The 21,225-nt window shown below is 39.0% G+C and overlaps 1 protein-coding gene across 2 annotated transcripts in view; it reads right to left on the bottom strand.

Moving 5' to 3' along the window:
* Nucleotides 1-21,225, bottom strand: part of LOC147679802 (histone H2A.V-like) — a 171,541-nt gene that overhangs the window by 85,207 nt on the left and 65,109 nt on the right. For both annotated transcript variants that reach the window (XM_086944754.1, XM_086944755.1), the window contains one exon: nt 7,641-7,718. In XM_086944754.1, coding sequence (XP_086800880.1) covers nt 7,641-7,718 — 78 coding nt within the window. The remainder of the gene's footprint in view (nt 1-7,640; nt 7,719-21,225) is intronic.

Raw genomic sequence — 21,225 nt, 5'->3', positions numbered from 1 at the left:
GCAAAAGAATTGAGGCAATTAAAGAATGGTTTTCAGAAATTGGTGGCTCAATCATCGGCAAAGTACTCTGTCCAGTAATTATCATCATTATGGTGATACTACTGCTAAAAATTAGTTGCATGATTCACAAGAGAAAGAAGCATCAGAAGGAAAAGAGGAGGATTTATAAACTCAGAAAGGAACAAGAGAAGGAATACGAGTTAGAGGAGATGTGAAGAGCTCAGTTTGAAAGTATCGAGCAAACAGCAGAGACAGGGGTGTAGGGAGACTAATACTGAAAGAACTCAAAATGTGACGTCTCAAAATTGGGTTCAAAGTTTTCTAAATTTTGGGTATTGTTTGGTGATTTTGAAAGCACCAGATGAGGGAGTTGATGGAGCGAGTTTCAGAAATTATTTTATTCTGGCTCGTGAAATTAATTCTCTGTAACATGAACTAATTTATTAATGAGTTATTGCACGATTTGTTGTACTAAACCAACCTAGATTAAAGTTCTACCTTTCATTACACGCAGGAATAATATTTAATGTGCTCATGTTGCATTTGCGAGTTTGTTTTATAATACATGATTAATGTTGTTTTGTTTGTCCTATTGTCTTTGTCAACACTAATGCGGCTATTTAATAAATGGCATGTGCTTAAATTATATGTGCTTTTGTTTATGTTGTGTCCTTTTGGTTATGTTGTGTTTGGTGTTGTGTCTGTCTATCTTTTTACTCTTTCAGATATATGAAGAATCCGGCTGGACTTTATGAAGAATGGTAGATTTTAAATGTGCTGCTTTATTTGTTTGCTTCTGCTAGGTGACATATATTAATGGGTTAATTATTAGCATGGAGGGTGGGTAACAGAAGGGTTTGCATTACTTGAATTAATTACTCTTTTGTGTTTGTTTAAATACTAGCTTGAGTGAAAGGCTTAAGGCCTAGTTCTGGTGGAAATTGGTTGGCCTGACTGAAAGGAGCTGAGCACAAATGCGTTGAAGTTTTAATAAAATATTTCCTTGAAAATCTACTGAAGCTCTAACAAAAGACTTTGTGTAATACGTGCTCCGAAAGTAAAATACGTCAAGGCCAAGGAAGCGAGTTGAGGCATTTTGGCTAAAGTCCTGGAGGAAACCGTGAATATTTAGTTTAATGTTGCAATCTCTTGGAAGCCAGTGTCGCTTCATGTCAATGGACAATGACATAATGATGTCACAAATACTGATGTTGTGGCCTCTCGATGGTCTGATGGACAACAACCAATTGGGTTGCTGGTTTTATTAAAAATATCATTTTTTGTTAGATTAGTGGGTCAGAAAAAGTATAAGAACCTAGCCTTTTGAAGGGAGAGGGGCTGACTGTTCCTGAGGGCGAAGTGCTGTCCGATTTTCCCTTGGACACGTAAGGATTCTGAATGCATAATAAATGTTTTTCTTTTTCAGGTTAGAAAGCTTAACTTAGGGAATTAGGGTTGATGTTGATTTTAAATTCATTAATTTTGTGCAATTTTGAAGTGTCAGACATTTTGTGCTAATAAACTAATGGATAAAACTGTTCAAATAAAAAGTTTGAAATTAATAAATGAGCTAATAAAAATTTGAAGCTTTGAAACTTTAAAAAATAAAAGACTTAAAACGTCAAGCTGGTCTTGATTATTTTAGTCGTTACCATTAGCTGATTCATTGGCCATAGTGGTCTAATTAAATGTTTCCTTGATTTACTATGAATATAAATGTTATACTGCAGTTGTAAATAATGTACATATTTTAGTCTTGATAGAGTGATTAATTAGGCCACATGATTCAGCTCCATGATTTTCTGTCTCAGTTCTATGGGCCTTGTTAAATATTTGTGAGGTGAGTATTAGGTAGTGAATGGTGATGCTGTAGAGACAGAATTTCTATAGCCACGCTGGATCATGTTCCTAGAAAAGCACCTTCCTATCTTAGACATCAGAGTGCCATAAATAACCCTGCCCCATTTGAAGATGGTGTCAGCCATTCTGAATCTGGAAATTTTAAATAGGCTGTGTTGGTTCAGGCCACTCTCTGACCAGGTCTTCCTTTCAATGCCCTTAAACCAGCACCCGGAGAAGATTAATGTATTGAGGTGACAGAAGAATCTGGCACAAAACCTCCAGCCTCAACAAGACGGATGAAAAAAACATTCTAAGTGCCTGTGATGTCACAATTAGATCTGAAAACGTCTGTGACATCAGACCCATCATGACAAGTTTTGATGTGATGACGCTGAGCACAGTGGCTCTGTAAGAACTGTGCTTCTATCTTTGCAGTGAATATTCACTCTGAAAGAAAATGACCAAAAAAACAGGACATTCTTGGCAGGCAACCAAATTCAATTATAAATTGGGCAAGCTGATAAAGCAGATTAAAATAACCGCTGCAAGTGCAGCCCCCTCTGCAAGGCAGTAGCCAGCTGCATACAACGCAGAGGGGTAGCTTTGTAAACTTGTTACCTTGCTGTGCTGCGTGACAGGGAATGGGCAAAAATGCACCATATTTAAGGCAATATGACTTTCTCCATCCCTAGTACTGCAGCACCATGTGGCTTGTAAAAATGAATATGCTTCACAAGTTGCTATCATGTTTTTCAAATGTTCCGGTAACTCCCCCCCCCCTGTAGACTTTGTAAAAAACGAGTTTAGGAGGGTCAATACCCTACAACTGAAATGTTCTTGTGAGTCTTGTAAGGGTCTTTAAATATTAGCCCTGCATTTCAGGCAGTGGAATGCAGGGATAATATTTAAAGACATGCTTACAACAGGTTGTCCCCTTGATTCCCCATCATCTTGCTCCAATGGAGATGTACTTTTAGGATGCAGAATAAGTTGTATGCGTTCCTGAAACCTACCCAAGTAATTGGTCCTTTCCAATGGAACCAATATATTGAAATGCCACAAAACCTTGACAATAACTGGTGTCACTACTAAATTATGACCACTGGCTGAAGCTTTTAATATGCCACTCACCACAAACATTTTTACAAACAGACAATTTAAGGATACTAGGGTATTTATTTCCAAATGTAAAATTATACATCAGGAAGAGGCAGTGGATGTGTGGAATTTTTCTGCTCAGAATATTCTAAACTATAAATAAGTAAGATGAGCCCATAGACCAAGACAGAAAGTGCAGAGAATAGGACTTTTAGGCTACTAAGGAGCTGTGTATGCTTGTTCAAAATGTACTTCAGCTCAACACAGGCACAATATATTCCATAACTGCTGTAAAGGTAAAAGATGACATGAACGTAACTTCAGCACTTTTTTTTTTAATCCAGGTTACCTGTTTGTTGCAAATTTGATCTTGATAGTACTTTCCTATTAAAAGTAGCAGATTTAAGCTTTTCTCATATTTTGAACAATTGGAATATGGGCTGCAGAAGAAGCTGATTAAAAACACATAAAAGCGTTGACTTTATTTATAATTCAAGAACTATGATCAATCCTGAAGGAGTGCATCTTCCACTTTATCCAATTGTTTTCTGGTTCCAGAAGAGAGTACCAGTTTAGGCCAAGTTCACCTGGTGAAAGTTTGGTTGTGGAATGCCTTTGGACAAAATCCAACAGAAGAATACCAGTGTAGGCAACAGCAATCAATACAGAAAGGTTGAGAGGCAAGTTAACCCCATGCCTGCTGATGACGGAACCGCTCCGTCATCAGCTGCGGTGGCGCTGTGCTGATGACGGAGCGGTTCCGTCATGGCCCGCCCAGCGCTCCTGCGCGGCGTGAATTCCGCGCCTGCGCTGAGCGTTCCATTGAGCGGGGCGGGCCATGACGGAACCGCTCCGTCATAAGCACAGCGCAACCGACGCTGGTGACGGAGCGGTTTCGTCACCAGCATGCGGCCGCCGCGCGGCCACCCCGCCCCCTTAGCACTGTGGCGGAATAGCCGCCGCAGTGAAGGGGTTAATACTCTATAAAGATGGGATGCAACCTCACCACACACAATAACAGTAAACATGTTTTTGGAATGGGGTCTGAAACAATGGGCAGCCTCCCACCATATATAGTATAGGTAAAATGCTTGTCTAACCAAAGGGGATGATGGACGTAGTGTAGAACATTGCAAGCACTCACCCCCAGTCAACTGATCTGGGTTTAATCGATCATCATTCTTTAGCTCACTCCGCCACCCCAGTTTAGACATGACCATATGCAAATCAGACTGACCCTGTGCCTCATGGGAAAAGTCCAGCCCGAACTGCCAAGCCATGTCTTCCCTGGACCGGAAACAAGCATCCTGAGACCGGTTTCTGGCTAATTAGCCATCATAAGCCAGGCTATCTTAAATCCAGTGGCAAAGTGAGCAAGGGACACACGTATGGGCATATCCTGCCAACTTAGGGCGAACAAAGCAAAACCAAAGGGGATGACGGTGGGAGTGTTAAACATTGCAAGCACATACCCCCGTCAACTGATCTAGGGGTTAATCCATCATCATTCTTTAGCTCACTCCGCCACCTCAGTTCAGACATGGCCATATGCAAATCAGTCTGACCCTTTGCCTCATGGGAAAAGTCCAGCCCAAACTGCCAAGCCATGTCTTCCCTGGACCGTAAACAAGCATCCTGGGACCGGTTTCGGATTCATACCCCTCATCAGCCAGGCTATCTTGAATCCAGTGGCAAAGTGAGCAAGGGACCCAGGTCTGGGCATACCCTGCCAACTTAGGGCAAACAAAGCAAAACCAAAGGGGATGATGGACGGAGTATTAAACATTGCAAGCACTCACCCCCAGTCAACTGATCTGGGGGTTAATCCATCATCATTCTTTAGCACACACCGCCACCCTAGTTCAGACATGGCCATATTCAAATCAGTTTGACCCTGTGCCGTGGTTCGGCGCTCAGACAGGTACATGGAGGCTATGCATGTTTCTCACCAGGCTGTGCAATGCAGCCTGGAAGGGAACATGCAAACTGCACAGGACTGCTTGGCCAGCCCCAAGAGGGCAGGACAAACAGTCATGCGCACTTAGGGAGTACAAACCATTCCTCCGCCTGCGCTGACCAGCCCCGCCCCACGAGCCACTGACTTCCATAGGAGAAATAAAAATATAATAATGATACGTTATTATCATTGTATTTTTCCTTTGGAGCAGTGAGCCGACGCTCCACTGCTTTAGCGAAGGAGCCGACTCTGGCTGAGACTTGTGTTGCATCTGTTCTGTCTCACCTAAGGAGGCCTACACTGGTGCTGCCTGCCCTGCAGCTCTGTGCCTGAAGGTTGCATGCACCACTGTCTGTGCCATACTTCCTGTGTCTATGTTAGGAAAGCTTGCACTGCTATTATCTGTGTTGTAACTGTTTTGTGTGTGTGTGGGTGTGGGTGTGAGGGAAGCAGCACTGTTCTCATCTCTTGTGGATGTGCAGAAAGCATTCAGTGATCAGTGTACATGGAAGTGGTAGTGAAACTTATTTTAGTGCCATGTATGCTGTATCTGTTCTATATACAGGAAGCGATTCTTCTTTCAATGTAAGGTATGTGTTATGTATATGGGGTCCTTGCTTTATCACTGCCTGCACTGTATCTAGTTTGTTTTTATTAAGGAAGTTTTTAAGGCCACTGCCTGCCTGTTTGTTTTAGGGATGCCTGGAATGCTGTTGGCTATAGCATTCCTGTGTTATTAGGTGTCCGTGGTAGTTTGCAATCTGTAATGTAAACGTCCACAAATCATATCCATACCTTGTACTACATCCAGTGGCAGCTGCTGACATATTAAACTGTCAGGGCAAATATATGAGGCACTGAAAAAAACCAGCAGTGTTCTTAGGCTTAACGCCAAAGTTCTCAAACGTAGTCTGCTTTAACCCCTTGCCTGCGGGGCTGAATCCCCCGCTGTGCTGGGGGAGGGGGGCGCGCACAGCACCCCGGTGCTCGTGACGAACTCAGCTCGTCAGTCAGCACGGTGGATCTGTGCTCATGACGAGCTGAGGCCACACCCATTTCTGTAAAATGTTCAGAACAGCGGGGGAATTAGCCCCGCGTACGAGCATTGCGGCTGTTATGACGAGCTGAGCTCGTCATGAGCCTGGGAGAGGTTAAGCAATGTTTATAACGGGCCACGATTGAGAGCTATGGAGATGAGGCTGAAGTCACCGAGAGTTTTTCCATAGTGTCTGTCAGAAGTTTAAAATAAATAAAATAATTAAAGATTCACTTACCCTCTGCCTCTGCCCTCGGTGCTCGCAATGCCTCCCTCTTCTCGTCAGTGGCTCCAATTCCCCTCTTCCCGTCAATGCGCTGCTCTCATGCTGCACAGGCAGCATGAAAGAAGCACCAGGATTGGCTGCAGTGGACTAGCTCCACGCTCACTGAGTCACTGGGGGCCTCTGCTTTCTCTCCACAGAGATTTGCACTGTGCATGTCAGGCTGTTCATCACAAGAGCAGTGGCCCGCCCCCAAATACGGCTAAGGCTTGGTAAAGGGAAAAATTAAATTGTAATACATTCATTTTATTATAATTTTATTTTTCACGTTATGTGGCAATGGCAGGCGGGGGCCCTAATAGATGGTCTGCTGCTAATTAAATCGGACAGCAGAATGCTTGAAAAAGTCTGGTGTGTTTACAGCTGCCGAGTTTCTAAGGTAGATAGATGATCAGCTGCCCCAGTCTGGGTATTTTCTTTAGATTTTGAGAAATGTAGTCCTGTTTTTATGATGGGAAACACAAGACTGCAAAGGCAAGGTTGAACATTTTGGATTTATTATTCACATATAGGCATGGAAAGCTTGGCAGGGCTGAGTGAATTAATCAGGAATTTGATGAAAGACCCAAAAATGAATGTCTGAAACAAACATGTGAAAGGAGGCCACTCAGTGCTTAATTTGATCCAAAGGTTTCCGGTGCTTGGCACCAGCACGTAATTGTTGACACCAATACTTATGACAGTACACCACATAGTGGCGCTGTCTGCCTAATTTTGAAATGAAGACAACAGTTGCTTAATTATTATTTATACCTTAAAAATGACTAATACCAGCTCTGAAGACATTCTTATCTCGTTGGACGGCCTGGAATAGTCCAAATTGTCAACTTTGTAAATGTATCATGGTTACTAGTTCTTATTGAAAGCACAGGCAGACACATTTGGCGGTGCAGGTTGCAGTGGCCTCCTGATAAGGGCCCTAGCACTTTTTTAAACAAATTAAACACTGAGACCACTGCATGTTCTCTGTTCCTTTTCAGCAAACGGTAACGTGTACCGCAACAAATACAATGTATGCCGAGCAAATTCAAACTGTGTACAGAACAACTATCAAAGCATCATATTCCAAAATTGGTGTCAATCTTCTTGTATAATATTCATCGTAGCATCTCTTTCACTGCTAGTAGTGGAAGAGATGCTACGATGAATATTAAAGAAGAAGATTGACACCGATTTTGGAATATGATGCTTTATTTGATAGTTGTTCTGTACACAGTTTGAATTTGCTCGGGATACATTGTATTTATTCTGTTAATGTGGTTTTACTACATTATTTTTGACGATAGATAGACATCAGGTTTATCCCTGGTAGCAATCCTAATGAGTTTTATTCATTACTATTGACAAAAGAGCGGGAGCATATAACCTTCTGTGTACCGCAACAACCAGAGAAGAGAAACTATCATAAAGGCCGAGAACGTTACCTGAAGTCCAGCCCTCCGAGAACGAGAAACAGCCTTTGCTTTGGTTTTCCTACTGTCTTTTACCGCCTTACAGCCTGCCTACAAAAAGAGCAAGAGGACATGTTAAACACCATCTTACCGAAGTAAGGAAAAACTATGTGATAAAGGGACTGAATGAAAACATACAATTTATTACATGAAAAGGCGTATTCTCGCTAAAGAAATGAAAACTGCTGTGAGCGCCAACCGCCCCCACACACTGAGCTCTCTTTTCTGGGAGAGTCAACTCATCTTGTTTATTGTCAGAAAGCAACAACGACTGCAGCAAAACAGCAATGGCTTGTGTAACTGGCTAACTTTGTATCTGTCATTCGAATTTAAGCAATATTTACAGAGATTAAACTTACATAAGGTTACTACTGCGGTGAGAAACTGAACAAGAATCCTTCAAACACCATAAGGAAGAGTTCAGGCACAAGAGGTGGTTCTCAAGAAAAGACTGAAAAGGACGAAGACACCAGGTAGGTGGGAGAGCGCCTTTATTACAGCTGTCATCACCAAGACCGAAGAAGCAACTGCCGTATGTAAACTTTTCCCGCTGTCAACATTCTTCAACTCCAATACATTCCAACCACCCACAAGCCCCAACATACACCCTTCCAAAAGCAAACTTCAACACTATAATAAAACAATGTGCAGAGCTGAAAAGAATTAGGCAAGAGTTGGAACTAAGTTCAGGGAACACTGTGAATACAAGAATGTAGGATAAATGACAATAAGGGAACGTTAAATACTAACAATGTCCTCATACCAAATCAATTGAACATTGGAAATACAGCATTTCAGATCAATTGCAATGAATGATAATTTATTTACATAACATATTCATTTAGTTTGATTGGTAGGACTTAGATCGCACTGGTTCGTACACTGGAAATACAATATTTTAAATTAATCACATTGAACGATAATCTATTTACATAACATAATCTTTTAGTTTGATTGGTAAAGACTTAGATCACACCAATTTGTCATAACCTTGGTCAATTACTGATATGGGCATTTCCTCAGCATTCAAACCTTTCTGCACACAGCCAGAGTTGAAATCTGGAACAAACACTACCATGCTGTTATTCCAGACTCTGCCACCACCCAACACTACTACATGGTTTCTAATTTCCTTTACCTTAACTAGTGCAGAAGGTATTAAAGAAACCTTAATCACATAACAGAGATATTTTATTCTCATCCACTGTCCAACCTTAAGTGGAAGTTCTCTGTATCATTTTCCTACAGTATCATACTTTCCTTGTATCACACCCCTCACATCCATTACTTTTCCAACTTTAGCAAAATCCATCACTTTCCTACCTATCAGTTCTTTATTCAACCATAAAGCTGTCACCCTTCCTCCTAACAATGAAAAGGGTGACACTCCCGTGCTAATGTGAGGGGTAATTCGGACAGCCCACAGCATATTCCAAATGGCCTACTTCCACTTCAGGCCATTTACCACTGCCAACTGTAACTGACACTTGATGAGGTGATTAAAACTTTCAACCAATCCATTACTATGGGGGTGATCTAGAGAGGCTCTGATTTGCTTAACACCTGAAAATTCTAAAATCTCAAACATCTCCATTGACACCAACTGGGTTTCATTATCAGTCACCAATTGCTCTGGATAACCTTCCCTTACAACACATCCTGCAAGACTTCCTTAACCACAGTAGCATTCACTTTCTTAACAAATTTTACTTCGAGCCACATAGACATGTGGTCCACTAGAACTAAGTAATACATGGAACTACCACCTAGCACACCAAACAGCCCGGAGATGTCAAACACAATTTGCTCCATGGCAAATTGGGAAATTCAACATGCGTAACAGGACCAGGAACAGTCATCTGCGTTTTGTCACTCAAAATGCACATGTAACATTCTCTCACAGTGTTCAACGTCTTTCTTCACCTCTGGCTACCAAAAATCCTCCCTTACTCTCTGCTTCATGGCATGTATGCCAACTTGACCTTCATGGGCAAGGCTTAACACCTTATTCCGCAGACTAAAAGGAACCACAAGAAATTCACATCTGTACAACAACCCAAAAGGGAATTATACCAGCATGGATGTCCTTAGACTGGTGTCATTGTCCAATTAAATATTTCATGACCTCCTGCATTACTGTATCGCTTCTTTTACAATGTGCTTCTCATCAAAGAGCTGGACACTGCACTGCATATTGCCCATTGGCACGTGATAATTTTTTCACTCTGTCAATCTCCACGAGAGCACTCATGTTCTACACTTTTTTTTGTTTTAACACAAACTTTATTGCATTTTCATGTGCTACCATGTGGTAGCGATTGGTTGAGCATTGCATATTAACAAGTGTGTTCTGAGCACACCAGGTTACTCTAAATTAAACGTGTTAATCTGTTTTTGATGATCTATGTGCTGCACCTAATAGAGTATACCCTAATACTCAAATTTAGAACAATGAAAAAGTGGCTGGTCAACAAAACTGCTGACAAAGACTTAGCTGCGCACAACCAAAAAGAATTTATAATGATCTACCATCTTTAACTTTTTCTCTGATACAATTTATTCCTGTTGATTCACAGTAACTTTCATCATATACAGTGAAATACAACTGTTTTTTTTTAATAGTTAACATTTACACAAGCATTTTTACAAAAATACATCATTCAGTACATGAAAGAAATAATCAGCCCTAGGTTCAGTTCTTAACCCTTTCGATGCTCATGACGAGCTCAGCTCGTCATGATGCACAGTTGAGCTGTGCTGATGACGAGCTGAGCTCGTCATAAATAAAGTAATAAAGCAATTTCCAGCACAGGGGAGGAAAACGCCTAGCAGCCAAGGTGTTAATAGCCCAATGCATTTCGGGACATCTTGAGGGTCCCTTCGTCAGGGGAAACACTGTAAATAGATACATACAGGCACATCAGTACGTTTAAAAAAACAATGGTAACATTATAACATGTTAGAAAATAGCAAGACTAAAAGAATATCCTTCACCAAGACACCACCGTCAGTGCTGTGTGTAAAAAATAATAATAATAATCATGCAATCACTCACACCATGGGTTGAGGGCCACTCCCTCTAAATGATCCGTAACTTCTATAGTCAACCGTAAGCGTTATTCGTGTCCTGTAATATTAGTATAAACGTTTTCCAGGTAGGCATATAAAGGTCATTGTCCTATACATAACAGTAAAACACTACTGAACTCCAAACTTATCGTACCTTAGTGTAAACCAACGAGACAACTTCAATTTCTTTGGCTCCGAAGTTACTCTAAGCCTCTGTGCGTTTCCACTCGGAATGTCTGTCATCGAACAACTCCTCCTTCCTGCTACACGATGTAGTCAAACCCTGTCAAGTTTACCAACAAAAGCCAATCACTATATAATGTTTCAAATACGCACAGATAACTGCATGTATACGTTTTTCTCCTATATTCTCACCTCCTGATAACTCCGCTGTCTCGTGTCACGAACACCCGTTCTTCCTGTGTGCCCGGTAACAACAATCCAGTAACACGCTAGAGTACGGAAAACACTTCCTGATTTAACCAGACTTACAAGCCTCCCTATTGGTTACTCGCCCGACGTGTCAGCATATCTCAACGGTTCTTACTGAATTTCAACTGACTACGTGATTAGTCATAGATTTCAACTTTAATCAAACACTCAATGTGAACAAAAACAACACCATGCCGTGTTCCAAAATATATATGAAAGCCGAGTCGAACATTATCAATCAAGTCGCTATGAAGATGAGACGCTTTTCGATCGAAGCAAGAAACCAAAAAATAACGTGATAAAAATAATAAAAAGCAAAGAGTAGATGTGTGAAAAATCAATAAAGAATGAATGAAACAGAAATAAATTCAAAAGACATGTACATTGTCACCATTTAAGACTTTCAGCAAAACATTGTAACTCAGTATGTTTACAGATAGCTTCTAAGTTCAATACGATCATTAAAACCCCCTGGGGTCAGAGTTCCAGGCATTTTAACCCAATATATTTCTCTCTGCAGTAGTTTTTTATTCATGTCAGTACCCTCTTGAAATAACACTACCTCGAGTATTTGGAATCCCAACTGCGCTATTGTGTGGTGTTTTTCTTGCCAGTGTATTGCTAAAGGGGATGTTGTGGACTTGTTTCGTATCCTGATTTTGTGCTCAGAGATTCACATTTTTATTTTACGCTCAGTTTTTCCTACATAAAGTAGCCCACAATCACCTTCAAACTTCAATCGGATAGATTTTCCTGTTAAAGGATGAGAGATCAAATTTCCAGTGATTGCGTAATTACAATGCACACAGTTTGCACATCTGCCCATTCCTTTGTAGACCTTCTTTTTCTGTATTTCTGTTTGACTAAGTAATTCCTTGATGTTTTTAGAGAGAGTATAGGCAAATAAAGGTTTATCCAAAAAATATTGTTAAAATCAACTTCCTGTTGCAAAAGTTCCCATCTTTTGTTTATAATATTCTTGATTTTCTGAGAGTTGATCGAATATTTGGAAACAAACACGTTACGTTTTTGTTCAGTTTTTTCCTTTTTCAACAATAAGATACTTCGATCCTCTTTGAGTGCTTTTGTCTGTCCTTCTTCCAATAATTTTTCAGGATAACATCCTTTTGTAATTCCCCTTGTACTCATTGATGTATTCTATGCATTTATCTTGCTTTGTCACTATTCTCCTTAATCTTACGAATTGTGAGTATGGTAGATTTCTTAGCAAATTTTGAGGGTGAAAACTTTGGAAGTGTAACATACTGTTTTTATCTGTGTTTTTTTGATGGAGTGTGGTGATAATATGTTCTCCTTCTAGTTCTACATTAACATCTAGATATGCTATTCTTGATCTGTTTGTGGTGTGTGTCACTTGGATTCGTGGATTCTTCATGTTTAAGTTCAATATGTTGTTCTCCAATTGTGTTTCTGAGCCGGACCATATTAAAAAAATATCGATAAAGCGACAAAAAAATTCTAAGTTGTCGGTCCACTCCTTATGACTGAAAATATGATCCTCCTCAATTTTTGCCAAGTAAGTATTGGCATAAACTGGAGCCCCAGTGAAGCCCATTGACGTACCATTCAATTGCATATAGAACTTATCTGCCCATCTGAAATAGCTGTTCTGTAAACAGAACTGTGTTAGTTCAAGTAGGAATACTGGATTCAATTCAATTTCTGGGTGTTGTAACAACATCCATTCTTCGGCTTCTAATCCATCTGCGTGACCAATTGAGGTGTACAAAGACACCACATCTATTGTACACAAAATGTAATCATTTCCAGCTTTCAAATCAATCTTTTCCAGTTTGACTAAAAAATCATTTGTATCCTGTATATAGGTGTGCCATTTTTGGATGAAAGGTTGCAAAAAATAGTCAATTATTTTTCCTGCTGGTTCGCACACAGAGTTGCAGCCCGACACTATTGGTCGGAATGGCGGATCTTCCAAGGATTTATGTACCTTTGGCAACATGTAGATTTTTGGTCTTCTGGGATTTTTCACCATAATGAATTTAGCCATGTTCTCCGTAATCCAATCTTCTTCAATTGCCTTGTCTATCAGTGATTGCAATATCCTTTGTATTTCAATGGTAGGATTTTGTTGTAATAGTAAATACGTGTTGGTGTCTCCTACATGTTCTTGGACCTTTCTCTGATAAAATTCCGAGTTCATGAGCACTAAGGCTCCACCTTTATCAGCCTTCTGAAACGTCAACTCCGTGTTTGTGGCTAATTGAATCAAGATGCTTTTCTCCATCCTTTTTAAGTTGTTTGGAGCATTCAGGTTTTTTTTATAGTTTAGTTTTTTTAGATCTTTTGTTACTAAGGTCTCGAATAGATCCAATGTCTTATGTGAGGTCGGGCCTCAAAGGTACTTTTTGGTCGAAATGGTTCTTTCTTTTTTGATTGAGTTTCATCTTTAGGAACAATGTTCTCAAAGAAGTTCCTTAACCTCAAGTTTCTCATGAATTTGTAGAATGCTATGTCGTCTTCAAAATGAGAAACAGAATACGTTGGAACAAATGTAATGCCTTTATTTAAAATCTTCTCCTCTTGACTAGATAGTGAATATTTAGAAATGTTGATTATGAGGGTTTCCCCTGGCTCCACAGTCCCTTTTTGGATTTCTCTGTTTCTTTTTCTTTTTCCTCTCCTTGTTTTTTTGCCGTTGAATCTTGATCTGGTGGGCGATCTGTTTCCGGGGTTTGGGACAAAAAAGACACATGGGTTCCTGAGACGCTTGCTTTTTCTTGAGTCTGTGTTGTTCCTGTTGAGGGTATTATTTTTATAGGTGCTCTAGATGAATCCACATCCTTATCTGTGGCCAAGCTTTCTTCAGACGAGGTTGTTGGGCGTTGTGTGAAGCATCTTTGTTCCCTGGATTTAATACTTCTCATCATAGAAGAATTAGCTAAAACAATTGATGAGCTAAAAACAGAAATCTCCAGTATACGTGCAGACCTTTCAGAAAGAATGACTGAAGATGAATTGGGCAGATTTTTAAGCGACCTTAACATTAAACTGGATGAATATGGGAAAGAATTACAAGAAACAAAATTAAGAAAATTTAAGCGTGATACTATAGACTATAAGCTGAATGAAGCTTACACATGGGCAGAGGTATATGCACAAAGACGCTTCACACGACGCCCAACAACCTTGTCTGAAGAAAGCTTGGCCACAGATAAGGATGTGGATTCATCTAGAGCACCTATAAAAATAATACCCTCAACAGGAACAACACAGACTCAAGAAAAAGCAAGCGTCTCAGGAACCCATGTGTCTTTTTTGTCCCAAACCCCGGAAACAGATCGCCCACCAGATCAAGATTCAACGGCAAAAAAACAAGGAGAGGAAAAAGAAAAGGAGAAATCCAAAAAGGGACTGCGGAGCCAGGGGAAACCCTCAGAATCAACATTTCTAAATATTCACTATCTAGTCAAGAGGAGAAGATTTTAAATAAAGGCATTACATTTGTTCCAACGTATTCTGGTTCTCATTTTGAAGACGACATAGCATTCTACAAATTCATGAGAAACTTGAGGTTAAGGAACTTCTTTGAGAACATTGTTCCTAAAGATGAAACTCAATCAAAAAAGAAAGAACCCTTTCGACCAAAAAGTACCTTTGAGGCCCGACCCCACATAAGACATTGGATCTATTCGAGCCCTTAGTAACAAAAGATCTAAAAAAAAACTAAACTATAAAAAAAACCTGAATTCTCCAAACAACTTAAATAGGATGGAGAAAAGCATCTTGATTCAATTGGCCACAAACACGGAGTTGACGTTTCAGAAGGCTGATAAAGGTGGAGCCTTAGTGCTCATGAACTCGGAATTTTATCAGAGAAAGGTCCAAGAACATGTAGGAGACACCAACACGTATTTACTATTACAACAAGATCCTACCATTGAAATACAAAGGATATTGCAATCACTGATAGACAAGGCAATTGAAGAAGATTGGATTACGGAGAACATGGCTAAATTCCTTATGGTGAAAAATCCAAAAAGACCAAAAATCTACATGTTGCCAAAGGTACATAAATCCTTGGAAGATCCGCCATTCCGACCAATAGTGTCGGGGTGCAGCTCTGTGTTCGAACCAGCAGGAAAAATAATTGACTATTTTTTGCAACCTTTCATCCAAAAATGGCACACCTATATACAGGATACAAATGATTTTTTAGTCAAACTGGAAAAGATTGAGTTGAAAGCTGGAAATGATTACATTTTGTGTACAATAGATGTGGTGTCTTTGTACACCTCAATTGGTCATGCAGATGGATTAGAAGCCGAAGAATGGATGTTGTTACAGCACCCAGAAATTGAATTGAATCCAGTATTCCTACTTGAACTAACACAGTTCTGTTTACAGAACAGCTATTTCAGATGGGCAGATAAGTTCTATATGCAATTGAATGGTACGTCAATGGGCTTTACTGGGGCTCCAGTATATGCCAATACTTACTTGGCAAAATTTGAGGAGGATCATATTTTCAGTCATAAGGAGTGGACTGACAACTTGGAATTTTTTTGTCGCTTTATCGATTTTTTTTTAATATGGTCCGGCTCAGAAACACAATTGGAGAACAACATATTGAACTTAAACATGAAGAATCCACGAATTCAAGTGACACATACCACAAACAGATCAAGAATAGCATATCTAGATGTTAATATAGAACTAGAAGGAGAACATTTTATCACCACACTCCATCGAAAAACCACAGATAAAAACAGTATGTTACACTTCCAAAGTTTTCACCCTCAAAATTTGCTAAAAAATCTACCATACTCACAATTCTTAAGATTAAGGAGAATAGTGACAAAGCAAGATAAATGCATGGAATACATCAATGAGTACAAGGAGAATTACAAAAGGAGAGGTTATCCTGAAAAATTATTGGAAGAAGCACAGACAAAAGCACTCAAAGAGGATCGAAGTATCTTATTGTTAAAAAAGGAAAAAACTGAACAAAAACGTAACGTGTTTGTTTCCAAATATTCAATCAACTCTCAGAAAATCAAGAATATTATGAACAAAAGATGGGAACTTTTGCAACAGGAAGTTGATTTTAACAATATTTTTGGGGATAAACCTTTATTTGCCTATACTCGCTCTAAAAACATCAAGGAATTACTTAGTCAAACAGAAATACAGAAAAAGAAGGTCTACAAAGGAATGCGCAGATGTGCAAATTGTGTGCATTGTAATAACGCAATCACAGGAAATTTGATCTCTCATCCTTTAACAGGAAAATCTATCCGATTGAAGTTTGAAGGTGATTGTAACACAAACCAAGTCATATAAACCATAAAGTGTCCATGTGGGCTACTTTATGTAGGAAAAACTGAGCGTAAAATAAAAATTTGAATCTCTGAGCACAGAAGCAGGATACGAAACAAGTCCACAACATCCCCTTTAGCAATACACTGGCAAGAAAAACACCACACAATAGCGCAGTTGGGATTCCAAATACTCGAGGTAGTGTTATTTCAAGAGGGTACTGACATGAATAAAAAACTACTGCAGAGAGAAATATATTGGGTTAAAATGCCTGGAACTCTGACCCCAGGGGGTTTTAATGATCGTATTGAACTTAGAAGCTATCTGTAAACATACTGAGTTACAATGTTTTGCTGAAAGTCTTAAATGGTGACAATGTACATGTCTTTTAAATTTATTTCTGTTTCATTCATTCTTTATTGGTTTTTCACACATCTACTCTTTGCTTTTTATTATTTTTATCACGTTATTTTTTGGTTTCTTGCTTCGATCGAAAAGCGTTTCATCTTCATAGCGACTTGATTGATAATGTTTGACTCGGCTTTCATGTATACTTTGGAACACGGCATGGTGTCGTTTTTGTTCACATTGAGTGTTTGATTAAAGTTGAGATCTTTGACTAATCACGTAGTCAGTTGAAAAGTCTGTAAGAACCGTTGAGATAGGCTGACACGTTGGGCGAGTAAATAATAGGGAGGCTTGTAAGTCTGGTTAAATCAGGAAGTGTTTTCCGTACTCGAGCGTGTTACTGGATTGTTGTTCCTGGAGCACACAGGAAGAACGGGTGTTCGTGACACGAGACAGCGGAGTTATCAGGAAGTGAGATTATAGGAGAAAAACGTATACATGCTGTTATCTGTGCGTATTTGAAACATGATATAGTGATTGGCTTTTGTTGGTAAACTTGACAGGGCTTGACTACATCGTGTAGCAGGAAGGAGGAATTGTTCGTAGACAGACATTCCGAGTGGAAACGTACAGAGGCTTAGAGTGACTTTAGAGCCAAAGAAATTGAAGTTGTCTCGTTGGTTTACAATAAGGTACGATAAGTTTGGAGTTCAGTAGTATTTTACGGTGATGTATAGGACAATGACCTTTATATACCTACCTGGAAAGCGTTTATATTAATATTACAGGTCACGGATAACGCTTACGGTTGACTAAAGAAGTTACACACTGCACTGACGGTGGTCTCTTGGTGAAGGATATTCTTTTAGTGTTGCTATTTTCTAACATGTTATAATGTTACCATTGTTTTTTTAAACTTACTGATGTGCCTGTATGTATTTATTTACAGTGTTTCCCCTGACGAAGGGACCCACAAGATGTCCCGAAATGCATTGGGCTATTAAGAACTGAACCTAGGGCTGATTATTTCTTTCATGTACTGAATGATGTATTTTTGTAAAAATGCTTGTGTAAATGTTAACTAGTAAAAAAAACTAGTTGTATTTCACTGTATATGATGAAAGTTACTGTGAATCAACAGGAATAAATTGTATCAGAGAAAAAGTTAAAGATGGTAGATCATTATAAATTATTTTTGGTTGTGCGCAGCTAAGTCTGTCAGCAATTTTGTTGACCAGCCACTTTTTCATTGAGCATTACATATGGCATAATCCACAAATTGGTGAAATCAAAAGCTTAACTCAGTTACAACTATATGCATGAATGAAAAAAAAAAATTGAGTCAGATTTTTATTTGGTTTTTAGAAAGAGGGCACTTCAATCCTTACACTAAAACAAACAATCCCAACCCTCGTCACCCCCAACCTGACATTGTCACTATATTAATATGTACGCCTGTGTCATGCAAATGGATCATGATAGCAAAATGAAAGCATGGCCATTGGAGTGGTACACTCACTGTGGTTTACCGCCCGCAGTAGGGTGAATCATAAGAACTAGTCTGTGGCATTAGGTATCTTAAATAAGCATATCTGGGTGGTGCAAGTGAAGATAAGGGCCAGCGCATTCCTTGGTGAAGAGGTGGCAATAAACTAGGAGGGTTTGGTCATCCTGCAGATAGGTTGCTGCAGGCGATGATGACTTACACTTTGTTGGATTACTGAGTTTTGAAGTATTCTAACAGTGCATCCCATTCCAACGCTATGGGTTGCTTCCACAAACCTGTACTTTCGTCCCTATGAAAGGCATCACTCTTCGCCAGTCCCCAGCGCTCCACCTCCGCCCACCATTGGGAGATCAGAGGTACTGCAGAAGCTTCCAGTGTCACGTCAAAAGTCGTTTAGTCAGAAAAAACGAATCTGTGAAGCACGGCACTACTCTGGAGTCCTTGGTTATAAACCTAGAACACGCTGTTTGTCAGTGATCCTTTTCAGACAGTTTTGATAATGCAGCCTGGATGTCTTCTCAGTAAGAGGATAGTGAGGGACAGGCCCACAACATATGCAGGAAATCAGCGTCTGGAGCCTGACAGCGGGGATACGGGATGGAACATCGAGTGGAGTCTGTGCTGTGTGAAGTAGGTGCGATGTAAGATAGAAACCTGGATCAATTTAAAGCAGGAGTTATGGGAGACTCTTTTGGAATATTCAAGGAAGAATGACCATTCCTTTTCTTGGAGATGTCGGGCAATGTTAATTTCTCATTTGGTTTGAAGGGAAGTTAAGGGGACCATCAGGTATGAGCGGAGCTTGGTCTTTCTTTTACTTCATTTTTTTACTGCTTTCTCCTTCCTGTCCCCTGCTTTTCTGGGTGCTTTCTCCTGCTTTTGCCTAATTTTTTACTGATTTCTCCTTCCTCTCCCCCCCTCCGTTTTTTTGGGTGCTTCTCCGGCTCTCGACTCACCTTTTACTGTTCTCTCCGTCCTTTCCTCCCATTTTTAGCCCCAGGGACCTTGTAAATCTCCCCTAACAGATTTAGATCCAGGAAGCTGGTGGTCCCATAGGCTTCAAGGGAGCCCCAGGAGTGGGGTCCGCATGGACCCCTGCATTGTAAAAAAGAAGCCCTGCAGAGGTGGGGGTCCTCGGGGCTCAAATGAGCGGTCCCCCTCCAATATATACATGAAACCCTGTGGAGGTGGTGGTCCCTGGGGCTGCGGTGAGGTCACGTGGGCCCCCTGCATTTATAGAAATTTGCCAAGGGGAGGGGGCGGTCCCAGGGCGCAGGGGCCTGCTGCACAGGCATCCCTCACATTCATTAAAAGCAATGCCTCGGGGAGGTGGTGGTCCCTGGTATTTTATAAGCCCCAGGAGTGAGGGACCCGTGTGCCCCATTCTTAATATGACTCTAAATGTAACCGGGACATGAAACACCTGGTAGGCAGACAAAATATAGATTTTTTAATATCGACCTACCATAATATCGATGTTTTAATATCGAAGGGACAGAATATAGAAGGTAAGGAATATCGATTTTTTTAATATCTAAGGGACAGAATTTCGGAGGTAAGTAATATCTATTTTGTTAATATCGATGTAAGTTATATCGATGTTACTAATATCGATGTTAGTAATATCGATGTTACTAATATCGATTTTTATATGATTTTTATGTATATTGTTATGTATTAATATGTATTTTTTTAATGTAATTTTTGTATTTTAGTGCCGTAGAGGTTTGTGGGTTTATAGGGGAATAGGGTGGGAAGTAATTTAATTATACTAAATTAATTATTATTTTTTTAGGAATTATAAATTAATTTTAATTAATTGTTATTCATTTTTATTAATTGGTAATTTATTTTGATTAATTGATAATTATATTCTTTAGCGGGTTGTGGGTTTATAGGGGAATAGGGTGGGAAATATTTTAATTATACTAAATTAATTATTATTTTTGTAGGAATTATAAATGAATTTTAATTAATTGTTAATTAATTTCTATTACTTAGTAATTTATTTTGATTAATTGATAATTATGTTCTGTAGCGGGTTGTGGTTATATAGGGGAATAGGGTGGGAAGTAATTTAATTATAATAAATTAATTACTAATTTTTTAGGAATTATTAATTAATTTTAATTTACTGTTAATTATTTTTTATTATTTGGTAATTTATTTTAATTAATTAATTATTTGATAATTATGCTCTGTAGCGGGTTGTGGGTTTATAGGGGAAAAGGGTGGGAAGTAATTTAACTATACTACATTAATTATTAATTTTTTAGAAATTATAAATTATTGTTAATTAAGAGGTAATTAATTGGTAATTTATTTGAACTAATTGATTAATTGATTATTATGTTCTATAGCGGGTTATGGGTTTATAGGGGAATAGGGTGGGAAGTAATTTAAATGTAGTTAAGTAATAATTTATTTTCATTAATTGTTTTTGCTAATTATATTAATTTTAATTAATTATTAATCGGTAATTAATTTTTATTAATTGGTAATTCATTTTAATTAATTGATTAATTGATAATTATGTTAAGTGTATTATTTTATTATTGGCGTTTGTTGTGCGTTAATAGGGGAATAGTGTGTAAAGTAATTGATATGTAATGAAGTAGTTATTACAATTATAGTTGGGTATTGAGAATTATTATTTTTTATATTAATTATTAATTGGTAAATATGTTTTTAATAATTATTTATTGGTATTTGTAAATAGTTTAGATTAATTTATTAAATATTAATTTATTTGTAAGTATGTTATTTTTAACTTCTACGCTTTCCAACACTTTCCCTACTGTTGCACTCTCTGGATTGGGAATAGTAATTTCTACCCCTACGCTATCCATCACTTTCCTTACTGTTGCACTCTCTGGAGTGGGAATAGTAATTTTTACCCCTACG

Source organism: Lissotriton vulgaris, chromosome 11 (assembly GCF_964263255.1).
Source record: "Lissotriton vulgaris chromosome 11, aLisVul1.2, whole genome shotgun sequence".
Lineage (NCBI taxonomy): Eukaryota > Metazoa > Chordata > Amphibia > Caudata > Salamandridae > Lissotriton > Lissotriton vulgaris.
The sequence above is the reverse complement of the archived record's forward strand: the minus strand, read 5'-3'. Positions and strand labels throughout refer to the sequence as shown.